This window comes from Uloborus diversus, chromosome 2 (assembly GCF_026930045.1).
Source record: "Uloborus diversus isolate 005 chromosome 2, Udiv.v.3.1, whole genome shotgun sequence".
Taxonomy (NCBI): Eukaryota; Metazoa; Arthropoda; class Arachnida; order Araneae; family Uloboridae; genus Uloborus; species Uloborus diversus.
The window spans coordinates 180,731,675-180,751,411 of NC_072732.1; the positions used below are offsets into that span (position 1 = coordinate 180,731,675).

At 33.9% G+C, this 19,737-nt stretch overlaps 1 protein-coding gene across 1 annotated transcript in view; it reads left to right on the forward strand.

The window, feature by feature from the left end:
- LOC129217530 (cell division cycle protein 20 homolog) overlaps window positions 1–19,737 on the forward strand; it is a 41,755-nt gene that overhangs the window by 11,985 nt on the left and 10,033 nt on the right. Inside the window, exons 6-8 of the mRNA XM_054851846.1 lie at window positions 2,092–2,383; window positions 5,916–6,150; window positions 7,253–7,378. Of these exons, the coding sequence (XP_054707821.1) occupies window positions 2,092–2,383; window positions 5,916–6,150; window positions 7,253–7,378 (653 nt within the window). The remainder of the gene's footprint in view (window positions 1–2,091; window positions 2,384–5,915; window positions 6,151–7,252; window positions 7,379–19,737) is intronic.

The window sequence follows — 19,737 nt, forward strand, 5'->3', positions numbered from 1 at the left end:
AACTCAACAAAATAGGAGGCAATTTAATGCCCTGGAAGCATTAGTGTCAAGATAAACACTGATTGGGAGCGCTAATCGATCGGAGAACATCGTTTTTTCATTGAGCATTTCAGCTACGTGCAAAACGTAGCCGCCATGTTTGGTCATTCAGAAGATGGAAGTAGACGATGCTTAAGTGCTTTCGTTTTCAAAGACAAAGCAGAATTGGGGGTTTCTTTTAACTGCAAACTAATGAAAATCAGCAAAATGTTTTTTTTTTTTGGTTATTTTAAGTAATTTTATTGAGAAATGAAAACAAGTATACTATTTAAAATTTCATCTTATCCCTATTGCTTTGGACACGAATGTGCTAAAGATTCTCAATTAAATTGTAGTTTCATGGGGATTTTTTATTTTTAAATTATTTTCATGCAACAAATTCAAAATTTTATATCTAAATTTTTGACTTAGTCGCCATATTTGGTCATTTGCGAGATTTAAGTACACAAAACTCTTAAAGTGGCCAAGTTTTCAAAATCGAAATAAGATGTTTATTGCAATGCAAACTATTGAAAATAATGCGAAATGGGCTTTTTTTTTTCGGAAAATTCTTAATTTTTTTCTTGAAAAATGAAAAAAAAAAATTCTTCAGAATATTATGTTATCTGTCTATTTTATCTAAATTTTAGTTTTTTTAAGGATTATTAGTTATTTATAATTACTTTTAATGCAACAAATTCAAAAATCTATCATCTTAAATTTTTTGCATTGTTGCCATGTTTGGTCATTTGCAACATGGAAGTAGACAAGACTATTAATAGCCTAAGTTTCCGAAAACAGAATTGGTTGTTTGTCTCAATGCAAACTATTAAAAATAACAAATGGCAAAAAAATATGGTTTTTTTTTTTTTTTTGAAAGAGAAATTTTATCTGTATTTGATCCTTATTGCCTCAGAGGCTTTGTTATAAGCTGAAACCATTTCATCTAAAATGAAGGTTCCTGCTGACTTCTCATTTATTTATTTATTTATTTAAATAAATCAGAAATCTATTTTAACTTGAATTTTCCATGTACAAAAAAAGTATTGAATGACTCTATTTTAAAATGTGTGAAGTCCTATTCATCTATTTTTTTCATGAAAGTTGTAAAAACTGCCCCATCTCCCCTCCAGTTTGTGTTTCAAAACTTGGTGACAGTTGTGGCCCCTAAGTTTTTGGAGTCTAGTGGCCACTGGCCACTTAGAAGATTTCCAAGTCTTGACCTTTACTATGAAGTTGCTTTACTTCCAAGTATAAGAAGTAATCGTGGGTTTTTTTTTTATCTTCAATATGTTCTTATGCATTTTCAATACATGTAGGATATGTATAAAGGAATATTTTTAAAAAGGGTTGCAGTTTTATTAAATCAAACACTAATCTTGTTTTTTTTTTTTTTTTTTTAATTTTCAATATGTACCTACGTAATGATGCTTTTTTAATGTAAAATATTTTTATCTTATACTTGATTGTAGTTATGTTGAAAATCTAACATGAAAATTCAGAAACGCATTTTAAGGGTGCTTAGAACTTATAGAAGCTTACGGTACAGAAGGAAGGTTGAGCACAGGCCACGATTTGGTGCTCCTATTTTAACCCTCATTGCTCCTATTTTTTCCCTTAAGTGCTCCTATTTTTTTTTATTTTGAGGTTGGCAGCTATGTTTATTTATTTTTTGCATGTGAGAAATTCTATCTGATTAATTAATAACCGACATTCCTAAGATCCTTTTTTATTGTTTTGAAAAGTTCATGCTTTTTTATACGCCCTGGTATTATCTACCCTGGTTATAGCAGTTTGTTTATGTTATTTATGAAAGTATGTCGTGACGCCGTAGTATTTCAGTATTTTTTTCCTTCAGTGTGTCATATGTCTGTATTACCGTGACCACCCTGAATGGTTCAAAGCTTTTTAGCACATCTTAGTAAGAAGTGTTTTCGAACCGTAGTCTTGCAAAACAAACTTAGCTTTCAATCATGGATGGCAAAATTTGCATGTCTTTAAATTGATTTGTGCTCATATTTATTTCGCTGAAAAATATTATTCTTTATTCTCATTGAGATTTCTCCTCCTTAGATTTAAACTTGATTGACTGGAGTTCCCTTAACATACTAGCAGTTGCTTTATGTGGAACAGTATTTTTATGGAATGCGAGCTCGGGTGAAATACAGCAACTTTTAGACATGCCATCTCAAGATGAGTATGTTTCCTCAGTTTCTTGGTTACCAGAGGGTAATATTCTTGCTATCGGAACAAGTTCTGCTGAAGTGCAATTGTGGGATGTTTCTGCAGAAAAGAAAATTAGAACAATGAAGAGTCATACTTCAAGAGTACCATCTTTGTCATGGAATACTTATATCCTATCAAGGTAATACATCACTTCAAAATGACAAATTTGTTGCAGTGCTCCTCAAATTTTATTTACCCAACTAATGGAATACAGGAAGCAATACTGTAATTTAGAAAGAAATATTTGGGGTAATTCTCCTTTTTAAAGGGTAGATATCCTAGTCAGGGTTTTCATCAGTAAACTAAAAGTTTTGAGTTAAAATTTTGAAGTTTGAAAATAATAAATAATTATATAGATTTTTTTCCTATTCAACTAATATTTTATTATAAAAATAGCATACATAAATATGTATATAAACAATGTATTGTAAAGTATTTTAACGTGAAAATAAAAATAAGATCAATTGAAGTTTATGTAAGTGTGTTAATAAATCAAATGAGTGTTGAAATAAATTATAATGCATGTAATAGCATTAGCATTTTTGTAATAGCATTTATAATAAGTGCACTTATAAAATTAAAATGTAGAAACAAAAAGTTTTTAAAGGTTAAAGTTGCAAAACATTAAAAATTATATTTCAAAAGAAAAACTACTTCATATTAAAAGAAATGTTGCCATGAAGTGAAATCTGTTCTTGCAATACAAATACAAATGCAATGATCAGCAGCAGACTCTGACTAGGCTGTTCCCCCTAGGCGATTTATTAGTTCTCAATGAAGATTAATGGCCCTTTTAAAGCTATCTACACTTTTGCCTATTATAGCCTCTTCCGGTACACTGTTTTGAGTACCTACAACCATACTAAAGTAGTAATTTTTCTTAATTTGTATGACATTAATATATCTATAAAATACACTGAGTACATAAATATTTTACTATGGGGTGAAAAAACGGTTGCTGTCTTTCTCGACCTGTCTTCTGCTTTTGACCGAGTTTGGCGACAAAAACTCATCCACATTGCCTATGAGGCTGGCATCGAGGGAAATTCACTCGTATGGATAAATGACTTCTTCAAAAACATGGGCTGGTGTACCACAGGGTCTTGAGCCCTCATCTCTTTCTCCTCTACATGAACACAATCGATTCCTATATCCATAAGAATACCAAGATCGCCTGCTATGCAGACGATATTGCTATTTGGTGTACAAATCAAGATCTCAATTCCTCCCAGAAATGTCTGACTCTTAGCCTGAAAGGCACTGCAACATGGGTTACAGATCTCAAACTTGCTATTAACCCCAATAAGTCTAACTACTGTGTTTTTTCAACTGATCGGAAAAATCATGGCACCTTCCAACCGGTCTTAAGAATTGAGGACTCCATTATTGTTGTTTGCAAATCCCAAATACCTGGGAGTGATTCTAGATCCAGAATTGAGATTTACAAAACATCTGAAAATCACAGCAAATAAAGGTCTAAAGAAATTGAACATCCTCCGCAAACTCTGTGGCACAAACTGGGGATCAAGATCATCAACATTAAAAAGTACCTATTTCGCTGTCATCAGGCCAATACTTGAGTATTGCTGCCCTGTTTGGGCACATGCGTCCGATTCTGCCAAAGACATTTTAGATTCAGTCCAATATAGAGCATCAAAATTATCATTGGTGCAGTGTCGTCTGCTAATAACACCAAGGTTGAACTCGAAAGTGGTCTTGTTTCCCTTGAGAACAGATGGAAATTTGCTACTTTGATGTTCACAAATAAAATCAGAAGCCACTATAAAGACCACATTGCTTACAGAGCTTTCGATGGATGCTTGGACAGGCACATCAAGGCTCCAGATATCATCAACGCTGCAGTTAGACAGGGATATCAGAGAAGCTATTCATCTTTCCCATTCTTCCTTGGACGTAACTCAAGAACCACTCTTTCCATTTAGACCTCCTAAGAGTACTAAAATCAATACTTACCTATTTAAACCATGTTTTAAAAAAGAACCTGCTGAAATCTTATTAGAAAAAGGCAAAGACACTTGCCAAAGAAAACAGTGTATTAATCTACACAGATGGTTATTCTGACATTGACTCTAATAGAGATGGCGCAGGCATCTCCATCATTTATCCCTTAGGAAACAACGTCAAACTTAAAATACCCTGGCCAGACCACCTCAAACTTAACCAGCAAACTCATTGCTATTAAAGCGGCTCTTTCTTATTGTCTCTCTTCCCCTACTCCTAAAAACCAAATGGAAGAAATTGTGATCTTTTCCGACTCAAAATCAGCACTCGAAGCCATACGTAACGGTGTGACAAGACTGACGCAAGTAATTAATTTTTTTCTCCACTCACTCAACATAACTTGTGTTCTCCAGTGGATCCCCACTCAGGTCGGAATCGAGGGAAATGATTGTGCAGATGCCCTAGCAAAGGAAGCACGTGACCAAGATCAACCTCTTACAGCCACCTTCACAGACGTGAATGCTGTTGCCAGGAGAAGGATCTACAGTCAGCTTTTCAGCAAGGCAACAATCCCCGACCTTCACTGCCCAAGAAACCTCTCTTCTACAATAGATAGGCTATGCACTGGACATTTCAAGGACATGAAGATATTACCAACTAATAATAAATTCTATCCCATCTGCACGCACTGTCCCCTTTTACAACTCACCCCAGATCATGTTTTTAATTGTCAGGTCATTATTCGCTCCCTCCTCCAACTTGGAGCACCACCAATTGAAATCCTGTACAGCCATTGGGCTCCAAAACTAGCAAATCTTGTTGTCAAGACTTTTGGAGACATCTAAACCTTTCGCACTCGGCACGTCGTCAGACACGACAACAACATCAATAAAAACCCAAGAAATATAACAGTTATAAAATATTTTTAGTTTATAAATCTTGTTTTGTATGTATGTCTCCAAGCATTTCATTTGACTTTTCCATTGAGTTTATTTTCTACTATTGTATATAATAGTCGAATCATGCCCAATAGCTTATTTACATTGTTAAATTTTATTATTTTTAAGTAAATTATGATCTAAAATTAGCTACACCAATGTGTAATTGAAACTTTTTTAGATTTATGAAATTCTGAATCTAATGATTCTATTTTAATTAAATGATTAAATCATAATAGAAAATGTATTAGAATAATATAATATTACACTGTAACAATAAATTTATGTTTGTATAATCAATTTATTTTTCATTTTGTCCATTTTGTTCAGTTTTATCCATTTTGTCCATTTTTTTCTGGTATCCCCGGACTTTTTACAAAAAAGTGGACAAAATACCAACCCTGTTACTTTAACTAGTCCTTAACTTCATTCCTACCTTGGTGTGCAGACCACCAACAAAAATCAGTTATGAAGTAAGGGCACATGAAGTCATGGCTATAGATTTCATTGAGTATGATTTTTTCCAATATGAAAAATAAATTGCTTGTAAAATTTTTCAAAGTTGAAGTTGTGCAGAAAATTCCGGTAAATAGAAATATTTAAGCTTCAACTGGAAGTATGTTGAATGAATTGAAGGCTGCAACACTTTGAAGTTACCCCAAAATATTTTGCCCATCATGAGACAAAATTGCTTACCTTTAAATTAAAAAAAAAAAACTCTCCAAATAAAACACAAAACATTGAATATCTTTTTATTTTTCACCCCTCAAGTGGTAGCAGAATTGGCACAATTCACCATCATGATGTAAGAGTTGCAGAACATCACGTTGGAACACTCGAGAATCATTCTCAAGAGGTGTGCGGACTTCGATGGTCTTTAGATGGACGATATTTGGCTTCAGGAGGAAATGACAACTTGGTTAACGTATGGCAGTCAGAAATAGGATTAGGACAAACCGAAGCAGCACCTCTACACACATTCAATGAGCATCAAGCTGCTGTGAAAGTATTCATTTCCTTTTGTTTGTTTTAGTTGAGTGAATAGAACTATCATATAAAATGTTACCTGTCTATGCAAGATTATTTAGAGTATTTAGAGTAGGCTCAAAAAAATTGCTGTTGTAAACTTTTGAACTGTTATTGACTTTTTTTTTAAACTGAGTGAGTAGTCTTATTTTGATATCTCCAGTACAGGGGGTACTTACATTGGGAGTCCCACTCCCAAAGTTAAGAAATTAGAGCCTCCTTGCTTTTAGTACTTTTATCTTTGCAAAAATATAAAAGCATTTCTTCTCCATCATTAATGAATAAGGTATTAAAACTGTCAACTTTCAATAACTTTAATTTGTACTAAAATTGGTTTCCATGGGGAAAATACCCTGTTAAAGCATGGAGAAAATATCTGAGCCCCCCCCCCCCCTTAAAATTTTGCATATGGGCGCCCATGACAGAGAAATCTCTTATTTAACAAATTCTTAAAAACTAGGGCAAAAATCATCAAGCCTGTTAAAGGACCTTTTCCATTGAGAATTTTTTAATGGGAAATATTAAGTTTTTTAATCTTATTTATTTTTTACAATTAATAAATATTTCTTTCTCTAATTTTTCATAATAATGCACTTTATTATGCAAAAATTTGTTGTGTTCCACAAACTATGAAATTTTGAATTCAAAATTCAAAGCGTCTACACAGTAACCCTTTTTTTTTTTTTGCAATAGTTACTAATTCTTAAAAATGAGCATTTGAATTTATTTTTATGTTATTTCCTTCTAAGCAAGGGGTGTATATCTTCTTTTGCTTGAATCATTTTTCTTTTAAGCATCTTTTACTAGACTTGCTAGAATTTCATGGAAAAAAATCTATGAAAATGAGTAGAACAAATGTTCAGAAAGATATGACTGTGGTCAAAAGTTAATTTTTTGATCTACATAATTTCTAGCCTACAAGGTGAATATATGTAAATAGTATTTAATCTAAGACTTTCTTTATTGTACTTAAAAACAAAGTTAGTTTTTAACTGGAAAAACTTATTTTATAATTTGAATATTTGATGTGAATTGCAGAATCACTTATTTAATTTACATAAATAAATTTTGAAACATTACAGGCTTTAGCTTGGTGCCCTTGGCAACCTAATATTTTAGCATCTGGGGGAGGAACAGCTGATCGACATATAAGGTTTTGGAACTGCAATCTGGGTTCTTGCTTGAACTCAATTGATGCAAAATCCCAGGTAATTGCATACTCTTTCTTGAACACATTATTCTTTTCTTTTATTCATTTAACCAATTTAATTAGGGAACAGTTTTTCATTGTTGGAAAAAAAGTAAACATTTGATTATGTAGGAAAAAATCTATTAATCATTTTGTAACTTTGGCAGTTTTGAACATTCTTTAAAACTTGATTATGATTAGACTCTAAACAGAGTTCTCATTTACAGATTGCACAAAATCTGTTAACAAAAAAAGGAACTTATTCTGAAATATAAAAGGTGTGTCAGGAAAAGCAAGTGGCAGTTATGTTTGCCCAATAAAAGCATCTAATGCATCCAATACCATGCGTGCGCAGGATAAGATGAAAAAAAGTTGGTGGTAGCTACATAGTTTCAATTATGAAGATACATATACAAGCTCTTTCTTGCAGATAACAAGTATTAGACTGCTTAGGAGCAAATTTAGTATCAATTCCAGTTACACTGCCCTGCATTCTTTCCACTTAACTTCAATGCCAGGTCAATAATAGGCTGTGGGACAAAGGCATAAAAAGTGCTTAAAAATATGATTTCATTTGCCAACTTCGGGGACTACAAAAAGTAACATTTTTCTGAATCCTTTGTGTCAACAGATGAAAAAAACTTAATGTTCACAAAAAAAAACTAGTATGTTGTGGCCATCACGAAACTTTCTTCTATATTTTTCTTTTTTTTTTTTCTGATCCCTCCCATTGCTTGACAAGGAAGCAATATTCCCAACAAAAAAAAAAAAATTACACATGCAAAAACTTGACGACCATCCCAATGTCTGAATTATTGCAAGAGCAAAGAGCGAAAATTGAAAGTTATTTTAAAAGCCTTGCTTGAATTAATTACAAATATTTTATTTGTTAACAAACGCAAGATGGCAACAGTTAAATATTTTAAATCATTGAGATAATGTTTCCTATCATTTCCATACAATTAAAATCAAGAGAAATACGCAGACGACAATCTATTACGATTTATCTTTCTTATTGTTGCATTAATAAAAATATTTTTATTCGCAAAAAAAAAAAAAAAAAAATCAACACCTCTTGGAGCGATTGGCGTCAAAATAGAACCAAAGCCTGTTTACATATGGATTCACATATATTCCAAATTTCAACCAGAACGTAGCATTACTTCTTGAGATAGGGCACTCAAAATGGAAAAAAAGAACGGGTGATTGCGCTACCCCCCCTTTTTAGCTGTTGACACAAAAATAAAATCAGTTTTTATACCCACTAAGGGCTACTTGCCGATAAATTTTTCTTTCATTCCGTTCATTATTTCTTGAGATACAGCAGTCACAATTGACGACAAAAAACGTTCTATAGCTCAACCCCCGTTTGAGTTATTGACACCAAAATTGAATCAGCACCTGTTCCTGTTAGTACCAACATATGGACCAAATTTTGTTTGATTCCGCCAGTAACTTCCTGAGGAATAGCAAGCACGCGTAACTCGAAAAACGTCCCATTGCTCCACCCCCCTTGGAGGAATTCGCGCCAAAAACTAATGGGCACAAGTTCACATAGGGGCACATATGTGTACCAAATTTCGTTCGATTTCATGCTGTAGTTTTTGCTGTAGAGCGGCCACAAAAAACTGGTCACACACAGACGTGACACACACACATACACAGACAGACAGACCGACATTTTCCAAAAATGGTCGAAATGGACTCAGCACACCTCAAAACGTTCGAATCCTTCGAAATTCGAAAATTTGCACGAATCCAATACTTTCTTCTATATATTAGATATAGAAGAAAGTAAAAATAGTGTCTCATAATTTTTTTAGACCATTAGAGATGCATGAAAAGGTGTGAAACTGACAAGCAAGGGGCGGACAAATTTTAAATACATAAAAATATTATACATATACATTTAAAATATTATGCATGTACGTTAAAAACATATCATAATAACATGTATATCAAAAAAAGTTTTTTTTAAGAAGCAATCTCTTCATTCTGAAGTATCATCGTCAGAATCACTGAATTCATCTATCCTGTTTTTGCATATAGAGTTATTTTCCTTCTAAGAGTTTATACAGCTACAGTCAATAGAGGAAAATTATGTGCATGAACAAATTTTACGTCTTGCATGTACTACATCTCCTCAAAGAACACAGAGTTTTCGTGCATGCACAGGAGACTAGTTTTTGAACATTATCTGATGCAATGGGAATAGTGCTCCATTATATTTCAACACTGCCCGCATTTATAGTCCACCCAATGTTCTGATGAACTAGGAGCATTGATTAAATCAGTGGTGCTCAAACCTACAGCCCGCGAATCAAATCTGGCCCTTGAAGCTGAACCATGTGCCCCGTCGTTGTATTCAGTGTTAAAAAACGAAAAATATATAAACCTTCCAAAACTACTAGTAATCTTCAATGTTACGAATTTTGAAGTCAAGTACTCATAAATTGATTTCTGAAATACAGATGCAATAAAATAAGCATGTAGTAATAATGACAGCAACTTTGGTTTGTAATTGTCTTTCGTTTCCCTTGTTTTCCCAGTCTATCTAGAAAAACTTAAATCATATAAATAAATTTGATATTTGTTCTGACCCACGAGATTCCTATTAATGTGAGTTGTGGCCCACAGGTATAAAGAGGTTATTCACCACTGGATTAAATTATTCAAGCACTAATTATCAAGCAATCAATATTTGCTTGATAATTAGTGCACAAACGAGGGTATATGGTAGGAGTCAGAGTCGGGAATTGGTTCTTTTTCCTTTCAGCTTTGCAGCCCTGGTAAAAACATTTGCGCTTTAAATTCATTTCATTTTGATTCAGTCATATTTATCCCTGATTTTCGTCAATGTTGAGTCTACAAGATATGGTATTTCTATATTTATTATTAACTTTCTTTTCTATTTCTTGTCACCAAAAACTGAGAATGTATGCAGAATCTACACCATTTTTTCAATTTTTGGTGACATAAAATAATTTTTTGCGTTGTTGTTAATGTTAAAAAAAAATTAACTCAAAAAAAAAACTTATAAAATGGTTAGTTAAAAAAAAAATCTTTTGTATAAATGTTCCTCATCAAGAACTTTTTCCAACAAAGTTTTTTTTAAACAAATCCACCTTTAAGTTCGCCTTTTATATTTGCCTAAAATGTTTCCCAACAAGCATTAATATAAAGTACTAGGGGGCTATCGCCCCCTGCTCGCTAACGCTCGCCAACCCCCGGAACTGCTTACGCAGTTCCTTCGCAGCTCGCCACGCTCGCTCACTGGCCACTAAATATTAGTCTAGCTTTATCTGTATTAAAAAAAGGGTAATGTTTTTTTTTTTTATTTGAATATCATAACACTTATGATTTTCATACATTTAAAGGGGACAATTACTTTGACATGCAACTCGTGCATTGGATTATTATAAAGCAAAAGTTTGCAATTCCTTATCTTTTGAGAGAAGTATGCAAAGGAAAATTTTTGTACTAAAATTACAAACATAATATAATCTTTGTTTCCTACATTTACTTAATGCAAAAGAAATTTCAGTGAAAAAACCATACAATGTTAACACACTTAAAAACATTTCATGGTCATTAACTGTAGTATGTTCAGTGTCAAAATATGTGTGTATATATGTTTTAAAATGTCTTACAGTTACAAAGAGCAAGCAACTTCTGACATTCTCTGAAAGCAGCGATTTAGTAAAAAAAATGTTAGAATGAGTGTTTTAAGAGCCAAGAAACCAAATCCAGTGGCACGACAGCTTATGAGGGCGACGGCCTACTGTACCCATCTCACTCCTTCTGACTACAGGCTCTGGGGTGCTAGGCAGATGTTCCGGTTAAGAGGTCAGCCTAACACGGAACCCCCAGGGTTTAGTTCCCAAGCATACTTGGTACTCATTTTATCAACCCACTGAAGGAATGAACAGCTGAAATCATGCCCAACCCGAAGATCAAACCGAAACCTGCAGCGTGGAAGGGCTACCACTGAGCCTCTGGGCTTCAGAGCACTTGAATATAATTTACGAAGAAGAGAGCAGTGGGCTACAGAGTCTTTAGATGAAAGATCTGAACGCAGATTAGTCAGAAATGCTACCGATAGGCGAAGGTGCACAAATGCACACCGTCTTCAAATCGAGAGAATTCCGCAAATGTTTCCGAACACATTTACGGATTAATCATGCACCTTACTGGAGAAAAAGGGTTGACTTAAGACTGATAATTATAAAACTGGAGAAAATTATTATTGTAGCAAAAAAAAACTATTGATTATTATCAGAGCTAGATAATGTAGACGCACGGCGTGCGCAGATACATCCACTGACGTGCAGATACATTCGCCGCAGAATGCACGTCGTCCGATAATGGTGTAAGTTCTTAAATACAAGATAGAGATTAGATCAATTTGGAACGAATAAGAAGTAAAGATAATATCTTTACTTCTAATTCGTTTTAATTTAAAATTTATTTTTTTTCTTTAGACTGTAAAAATTATTACAAGATTGTATGTACACTCGCGCGTTCGGTGGATGTATTCGCTGCTGTGCGGATACATTCGCAGCGGGCACGCGCATCTCGCGATAATTGTTCGAATTCTTACTTTTGACTTTTAATTTGCTTTAAACTGATATTATTTAATTATTTTGTAAAAAATATTAATAGATAGTATATACGCAAGCGCGTAAGGTGGATATATTCGCTGCTGTGCGGATTGATGGGGAGAATTTCTAATCTAATAATATCTCCCCAATGTTTCTTTGATACTAGCAGAGTGAGTTCGGAAATAAGACTTGACAAACTATTTCTAACTTACATGAAGTTTATTTAAACAATAATGTAAATAGTTAAAAATACACTGTAAATGATAAAAATAAATACTAACACCATAATCTCTCCACATGCTACTTCTGCATGAGATAACTAACACTGCAATGCAAACTGCATGACTATTGACTAAAAACTTCGATGAAGTAAACCCATTGGGAAATAAGCTAAGTCCAGCTCATCATTTCTAATAAAGTGCGAACGGCACGAACAAGCAAGTTCGCATACCGATCGAGCGACCGCCTACAACGACCAGAGATGATCGAAGAGAGAGAGCGAACTAAAGCCGCGAGCAGTTTAAATATCCCCCCGAGTCATTAGCATATCTGAGTCACGTGAACGGACACATCACTGCTATCGTTAAGCACACGTGCCTTCAGATTTCTTCTAGAAGCATCTATGACGTCATCCACAACGGAGTTCCCGCCAAGGGTGAACGAAAGTGAAACAAACATTCGGTCGATTCGACCAATGTGAATGAGTGCTGATAAGAATCTTTTACCCCAGTCATGCAGAATGATTGGTAATACATTATAAGTAAGGAAAAACATTCTTTTACTATTGGTGTATTGAGGTGATGAGATAGGATTATTTACTGTTGTTATTAACAGGCATTTATGCCTAACAAGGCCCCCCCCCCTCTCATCATCTCACAATGAAAACATTCAAAAAAATTTGACTTCATTTAGACTTTAACACAATTTCCACATATTAATAACTATATGAGAAAAACAATAAACAAATTTTTAAACATAAACTTGACTCTATATTACGAACTTCCAATATAGATCTAGAATCTCAAAATTTGAGAAAAACACAACATACAATACACTTTGCTGAAAAAAATTTATAAGTTCAGAGAACAATCATCTTGAAATGTCCTTTTTTTCTATCGTACTCTCTGGTACGTCGTAACTCATAGTACGTTTTTACGTAATTTTCAAAGTCCGAGAACTAATTCTTATCAAAGTCTTTTATAATTTTTTTTCAATCATTTTTCCAGTTTTATTTTTAACAATGACAGTAGGTTAATCTGAAATATAAAATAAAACCCACAGTAACTGTTCAAATCAGCATATAAAATATCAGTCTTGAAAATAGTATAGTATAAGCATATATTGAGAAACGTTTATAACGAAATGTAAATAAGCTCTTTTACTAACTATACATTTCTCACTAAATAATTTCATTTACAAATAGATCACTAAAAATCTTAATCAAAAAAATGCCCCCCTTCTGTACTTAAAGACTGTCTGATAATTTTAACTGATTAAAATTTCATTTTTACTAATTCAATTTTTTTTTTTTTTTTTTTTTTAATAACATTTTTGCACCATAACATATTCAATGAAGGAAAATTACAAATTCTAACGGGAACTAGTGGTGTTTCCAATATTCCAAAAATAGGGTCTCACAAAATGAAAAACAAATACACCCGCGATAGACCTTCATGCAACAATAAACTCCCTCTATCCTAACTCCCGAAAGACTCTGACAATTACATTTTCACTTTTAACGAAACGTAACAAAAAGCTGTTCGCAACCCGGTTGATAGGAAGAAAAAGCCGCCGAAACATTCAGGTGGACAATTAAATTGTTAGAACTTGCAAAAAACATTTCACAAAACATGATGCAAAGAAAAATTTAAAGTACACAATTCAATTTCTAAAAATGTTTCTAAATTATATTAGATTTGTACAAAAAATTTTTCTATAAATCTTTGAATTTCTAATCGGGTGAGAGGTTTCGTGAATATGTCCGATATGTTATCTTTGCTTTTGACATATCTCACGTTAAAAATATTTTTATGAACTAAATCCCGAATGAAAAAGAATTTGATATCAATGTGTTTACTACGATGATTTTCGATAGGCGATTTAACAAAATCTAACGTAGCCTGATTATCCACATACAAAATAGATTTAATTTTACAACTTTTAACAATTTTTATTTTGATGCATTCGTCAATTATACGATCAAACCACATGAGCTCTTTTGCACATTCTGTCATGGCAATGAATTCAGCTTCCATCGTTGAAAGGCTAACGCTTCGTTCTTTGAACGTGCGCCATTCAATTGGAGCTTTATCATGTAAAACAAGTTGACCGCCTAATGAGGTTCTATCATCTTTATTTGTGGCGAAATCAGCATCCGAAAAAGTTATAAGTTGAACATTTTCACATTTTAAGTTTAATTTTGAATCTTTAGTATGGTATAAACATATCCTAGTAATTTCAACAATCCATCCCAGTGTACAATTCCTGGGTTGCTTTGAAATTGGCTGAAAATGTTAACAGCATATGATATTTCAGGACGTGTTCTACTAGAAATAATAAACACCCTAATAAACTCTTGTATGGATATTTTGACATTTCGTCAATCTCAGCTTGAGTAGTAGGACAATTTAACTTTGAATAAACACATCCTTTACTCATAGGTAAAGAAGAAATTGAGATTTTTAATTTACTAAATCTTTCATAAACTACACGAATGTATTCAGTTTGATGTAAATTTAAGCCATTTCCTTCATTTTCAAATTCTACACCTAGTAGCTTTTTAGTTTTACCTAAAATTTTAATTTCAACATGTTTTTGAAGTAAATTCAAAGCATCTTTAATATCCCTGTGTTTCTTACTGAATAACACAATGTCATCCACATATAAGAGTAAAATCACATTATCAGTATGATAAACACAATTACATGATAAAAATTTATGAAAACCAATTTTAAGCAATATATTTTCAATTTCATAAAACCACAGACGACCGCTTTGGTGCAGGCCGTATATAGCTTTATTCAATTTGCACGCATAATTTTCTTTTCCCTTCTCAATAAAACCTGGGGATTGCTTCATATATATTATTTCATCAATAGGAGCATATAGGTACGCACTTTTAACGTCACATTGGATATGTAGCCAATTTTCTCTTGATACCAATAAAGAAAAAAAAAAGCGAATGGTACTAAAGTAGACTACTGGGCAGAAGGTTAGATCAAAATCTAGTCCCCTGAGCGACTAGTCTACGTTTATAAACTTTACCATTTTCCCCTTTCTTTAAATTATAAACCCATCTACATCCAATAGGATTAACATTTTCTGGTAATTTGACTAAATTCCAAACATTTCTTTTACGCATAGTGCCTATTTCAATTTCCATTGATTTTTGCCATTCCCCCCTTTCATTAGATTTTAATGACTGTTTATATGTTCTAGGGACTTGAATTTCTATGTCTAGTCAAGAAACATGAGTTAAAATTTTAGATTGATTTGAAACTTCACCCTGAAAATCATCATTCCCTTTAAAATTAAATAATTCCGGATTATACACTATGTTTTCATGAAGACAATATTTTTGAACATCATTCAACGATCTTAATCTTTTGCTATTCCCCTTTTCAAAATAATATACGTCGTTTCTTGAACCATCAGGTCTAGGGACAAATTTCCGAATCCATCTAGCTTCCCGCATTGGTTTGCGACTAGAATCATCCCCCTCACTGTCTGAACTTTCCGCCCCCCCTTCAGAGCTACTTTCAACATCTAATTCTCTGAAGCGATTCGAATCTTCGCTTTCTTCCGAAGAATTCTTATCTTCTGCCTGAGGCGAAAGAGGCCGGAAAAGGGTATTTTCTTTTCCGCGCGACCTGCTCGGAAGTAAATTCGTCCTTGAAAAAGGAATTCTCTTTGAAAGATATGTTGATTGTTTCAATGACTTTATCTTTGTCTGGAAGATAAACGCGAAATCCTTTACGATTGAACGCGTATCCAATTAAAACGCCTTTTTCGGCTTTTAGGTCTAGTTTCTTTCTTAATTGTCGTGGGATACCGGCAGAACAAGTCGTTCCGAATGCTTTTAAATGTCTTACAGACGATTTTCTTCCGCCGTAAAGTTCAAAAGGAGTCTTTTCTTGACTTGAATGACAAATCCTATTCCATGTGTATACAAAATATAACATCGCGTCAGGCCAAAAACTGTTTGGCAAACCACTTTCTTTTAACAAAACGCGTGCACTATTTGTTACTGTCCGGTTAAAATTCTCAATTAATCCATTTTGCTCTGGTGTGTACACATTTGTGAGTTCATGATGTATACCCATATTCTGACAAAACCCGTCTAGTTCCTGATTTACAAATTCCGTCCCGTTATCAGATCTGATACTGACAACCTTTTTGCCGATAAATCTTTCGGCTCTCAGAATATGTTGTTTTACAATTCCCGGAACCTGACTTTTTGACTTAATAGGATACAATGAACACCTTTTAGAATAGTCATCAATAATAGAAAGAAAATAATTTTCTCCGTTTCTACCCTCTACTTCACATTTTCCCCAAACATCCATATGCAATAGTTGCAATGGCTGGGTACTTCTTACTCTATCAATTGACTTGAAACTAAGACGCTTAAATTTTCCTTATTTACAAACATCACAGTTTAATTTAACATGTTTAAACTTGGGTAGGCCACGAACAGCTGAAAGATTACTAGTTTTACGAATACTTTCCGTGTTTACGTGTCCACAGCGTTTATGCCAAGTTTCAATGTCACTTTGACAGCATTTTACAGAAGGTTCTTTATTTATATGACTAGAACTAGGAGAATTTTAAAACTTTTTACAATTAACGTTATAAACTCCATCATTGAGTTCAGCTTTAAAAATTAATCCCTATTTGTCGGATACCTCCACGAAACCTCTCCCACCTTTAAATTTTGCACCACCCTGGTCAAACTTGGTGCCAGACAAAATATTTTGTCTCAAACGGGGAGAATACATTACATCTTTGAGAATTACAGTTCTTTTACCGAACTTAACTTTGATTTCCCCTTTTCCATCAATCGGGAAAGTTTGCTTTTTCACGGCAACAGCCATGTTTACATCATTTAGGGGTTCAAATGTCCTAAACCAGTTCTTATTTGAGCAACAGTGATTTGATGCGGCAGTGTCAAAAATAAATGTATTCCCTTTATCTTGGGTCTGACTAAGATTTGCCTCTGACAAGAAATACAAAGGATACTCACATCTGTTATTTGAAGGTGATCGGCGACGCTCCTGGAATTTCCTTCTAGAACTCCATCGGCGATTTCTACTCCTTGGGCTCGTACCTTCTTCCCTCCATTCTTTCCGGGATTGGTGTTGGTTTCCTCTTTTATTTCTTTCTCGTGAAATCAATCTTTGACGGTCTTCATTTTTGACATAAGGGCATCTGCTTCTGATGCCCATCTTCATGACACTTGTAACATCGAATTTTAGATTTAACTTGGAAAACCTGCATCTCATTTGTCTTCTCTTCTTTCATTTCTTGACGGTTTTCTTCAATAATCAGATCAACCAGGATTTTCTCGAATGTGAAATCTTCATTTTTCCTCATCAAAATCTGTTGAATCAGATGATCATACGTTTCTGGTAAACTTTGCAGTAATTTAAAAGAAATACAGTCCTCCGGGAAATTCGGATAAGCAACTTTGATTTTGTCAAATTCTCTGCAGACGCGCCGCGAATAAATTCAGCTTTTCTCCATTTTCTTTCTTGCATTGATTCAGCTCAGTGAAGAGTTGCATACTTATACATCTATTCTCCGGAAAAAAATGTAATTTTAGTTTCTTCCAAGATTCGCATGGATCTTCTATAGTTTCAACTATTTTTCTTAGATTTTGTTCAATATTCAAGAAGATTAGAGAGACTGCAGTTCGCTTCCTCACAATTGTTGTATAATATATTCAGACATAATTGGTCTTGCCATTTAAACAACCCTCTATTGTCATCATAAATATATACGTATCAATTTTCTCATTGTTTGTCTCACTGTCCGGTAGATGGCGCCATGAGTAGACATCAACTGTGTTTTTTTCTGTGGGATATAAGAAGTAAGATCACAGAGGGTTGGTGTGGTATTTGGTATGTGGCTATCTTGTAACATGGTGCTTTCTTTTCCTCATGTCCGAATGGGTGTATTATATAGAATATTCACCTTACAGGTATGAAGTTAAATGTTCATCCATCCTGTTTTGCAACGTACATTGTAATTTCTTTAACTTACCAACTATTTTAGACTTTTAAATAAAAGCTTTTTATAGCAGAAGTATCTTTCCTTGTAATGTGTAATATTCACTCTGCTTAGTGTTAGACAGTATTAGAATATGTCAGATATCTTCGCTAATGGCGTTTGATATTCTGTACATAACAACAATAAATTCTTTCACATCTTTTTCTGTTACATTCGTCTTCTCATTAATGACTGGTTCTTTCTCTTCTCCATTTGTGATATCCCATACATTCCGTTCCATGAAAAGGAACTTCATATTCGTCGACCATTCGAGGTAATTCTTGTTGTTGAACTTTTCAATCTGAATCGCGAAATTTGTCATTTTTCTTTTTTTTAAACTTGAGTATTCTTGAATTTTGGGAAAATCTTTTAAGTCGCTTCTATCTTGGTCGCCCCCCAATCTCAAACATTCCAATAATTCATCTTCAGATGGTTCATCAAATTTGCAGCTTCCAAAAAAAATTTTCAAAATTTCTGAAAAATATCGAAATGTACACCATCCAACGGTACATGTACTTTTGGCAGCAGTACAACCCGGCCTTTTTACAGATGCATGTACACTCTTTATCATTTCCTAGTCTTATCCAAAAATATTTTCACTAGGTCTGCACAGGAAAGGGACTGGGCCCATAACCCGTGATGGGGAGAATTTCTAATCTAATAATATCTCCCCAATGTTTCTTTGATACTAGCAGAGTGAGTTCGGAAATAAGACTTGACAAACTATTTCTAACTTACATGAAGTTTATTTAAACAATGTAAATAGTTAAAAATACGCTGTAAATGATAAAAATAAATACTAACACCATAATCTCTCCACATGCTACTTTTGCATGAGATAACTAACACTGCAATGCAAACTGCATGACTATTGACTGAAAACTTCGATGAAGTAAACCCATTGGGAAATAAGCTAATTCCAGCTCATCATTTCTAATAAAGGGCGAGCGGCACGAACAAGCAAGTTCGAATGCCGATCGAGCGACCGCCTACAACGACCAGAGATGATCGAAGAGAGAGAGCGAACTAAAATCGCGAGCAGTTTAAATATCCCCCCGGGTCATTAGCATATCCGAGTCACGTGAACGGACACATCACTGCTATCGTTAAGCATACATGCCTTCAGATTTCTTCTAGAAGCATCTATGACGTCATCCACAACGGAGTTCCCGCCAAGGGTGAACGAAAGTGAAACAAACATTCGGTCGATTCGACCAATGTGAATGAGTGCTGATAAGAATCTTTTACCCCAGTCATGCAGAATGATTGGTAATACATTATAAGTAAGGAAAAACATTCTTTTACTATTGGTGTAGTGAGGTGATGAGATAGGATTATTTACTGTTGTTATTAACAGGCATTTATGCCTAACAGCGGATACATTCGTTGCGAGCACGCGCATCTCGCGACAGTCATTCAAGTTCTCCTTCTTTACTTCTATTTTGTTTAGAATTAATATTGTTAATCTAAAACGTAATCATTTCTAGATAATATAGACGGATTCGCTGCT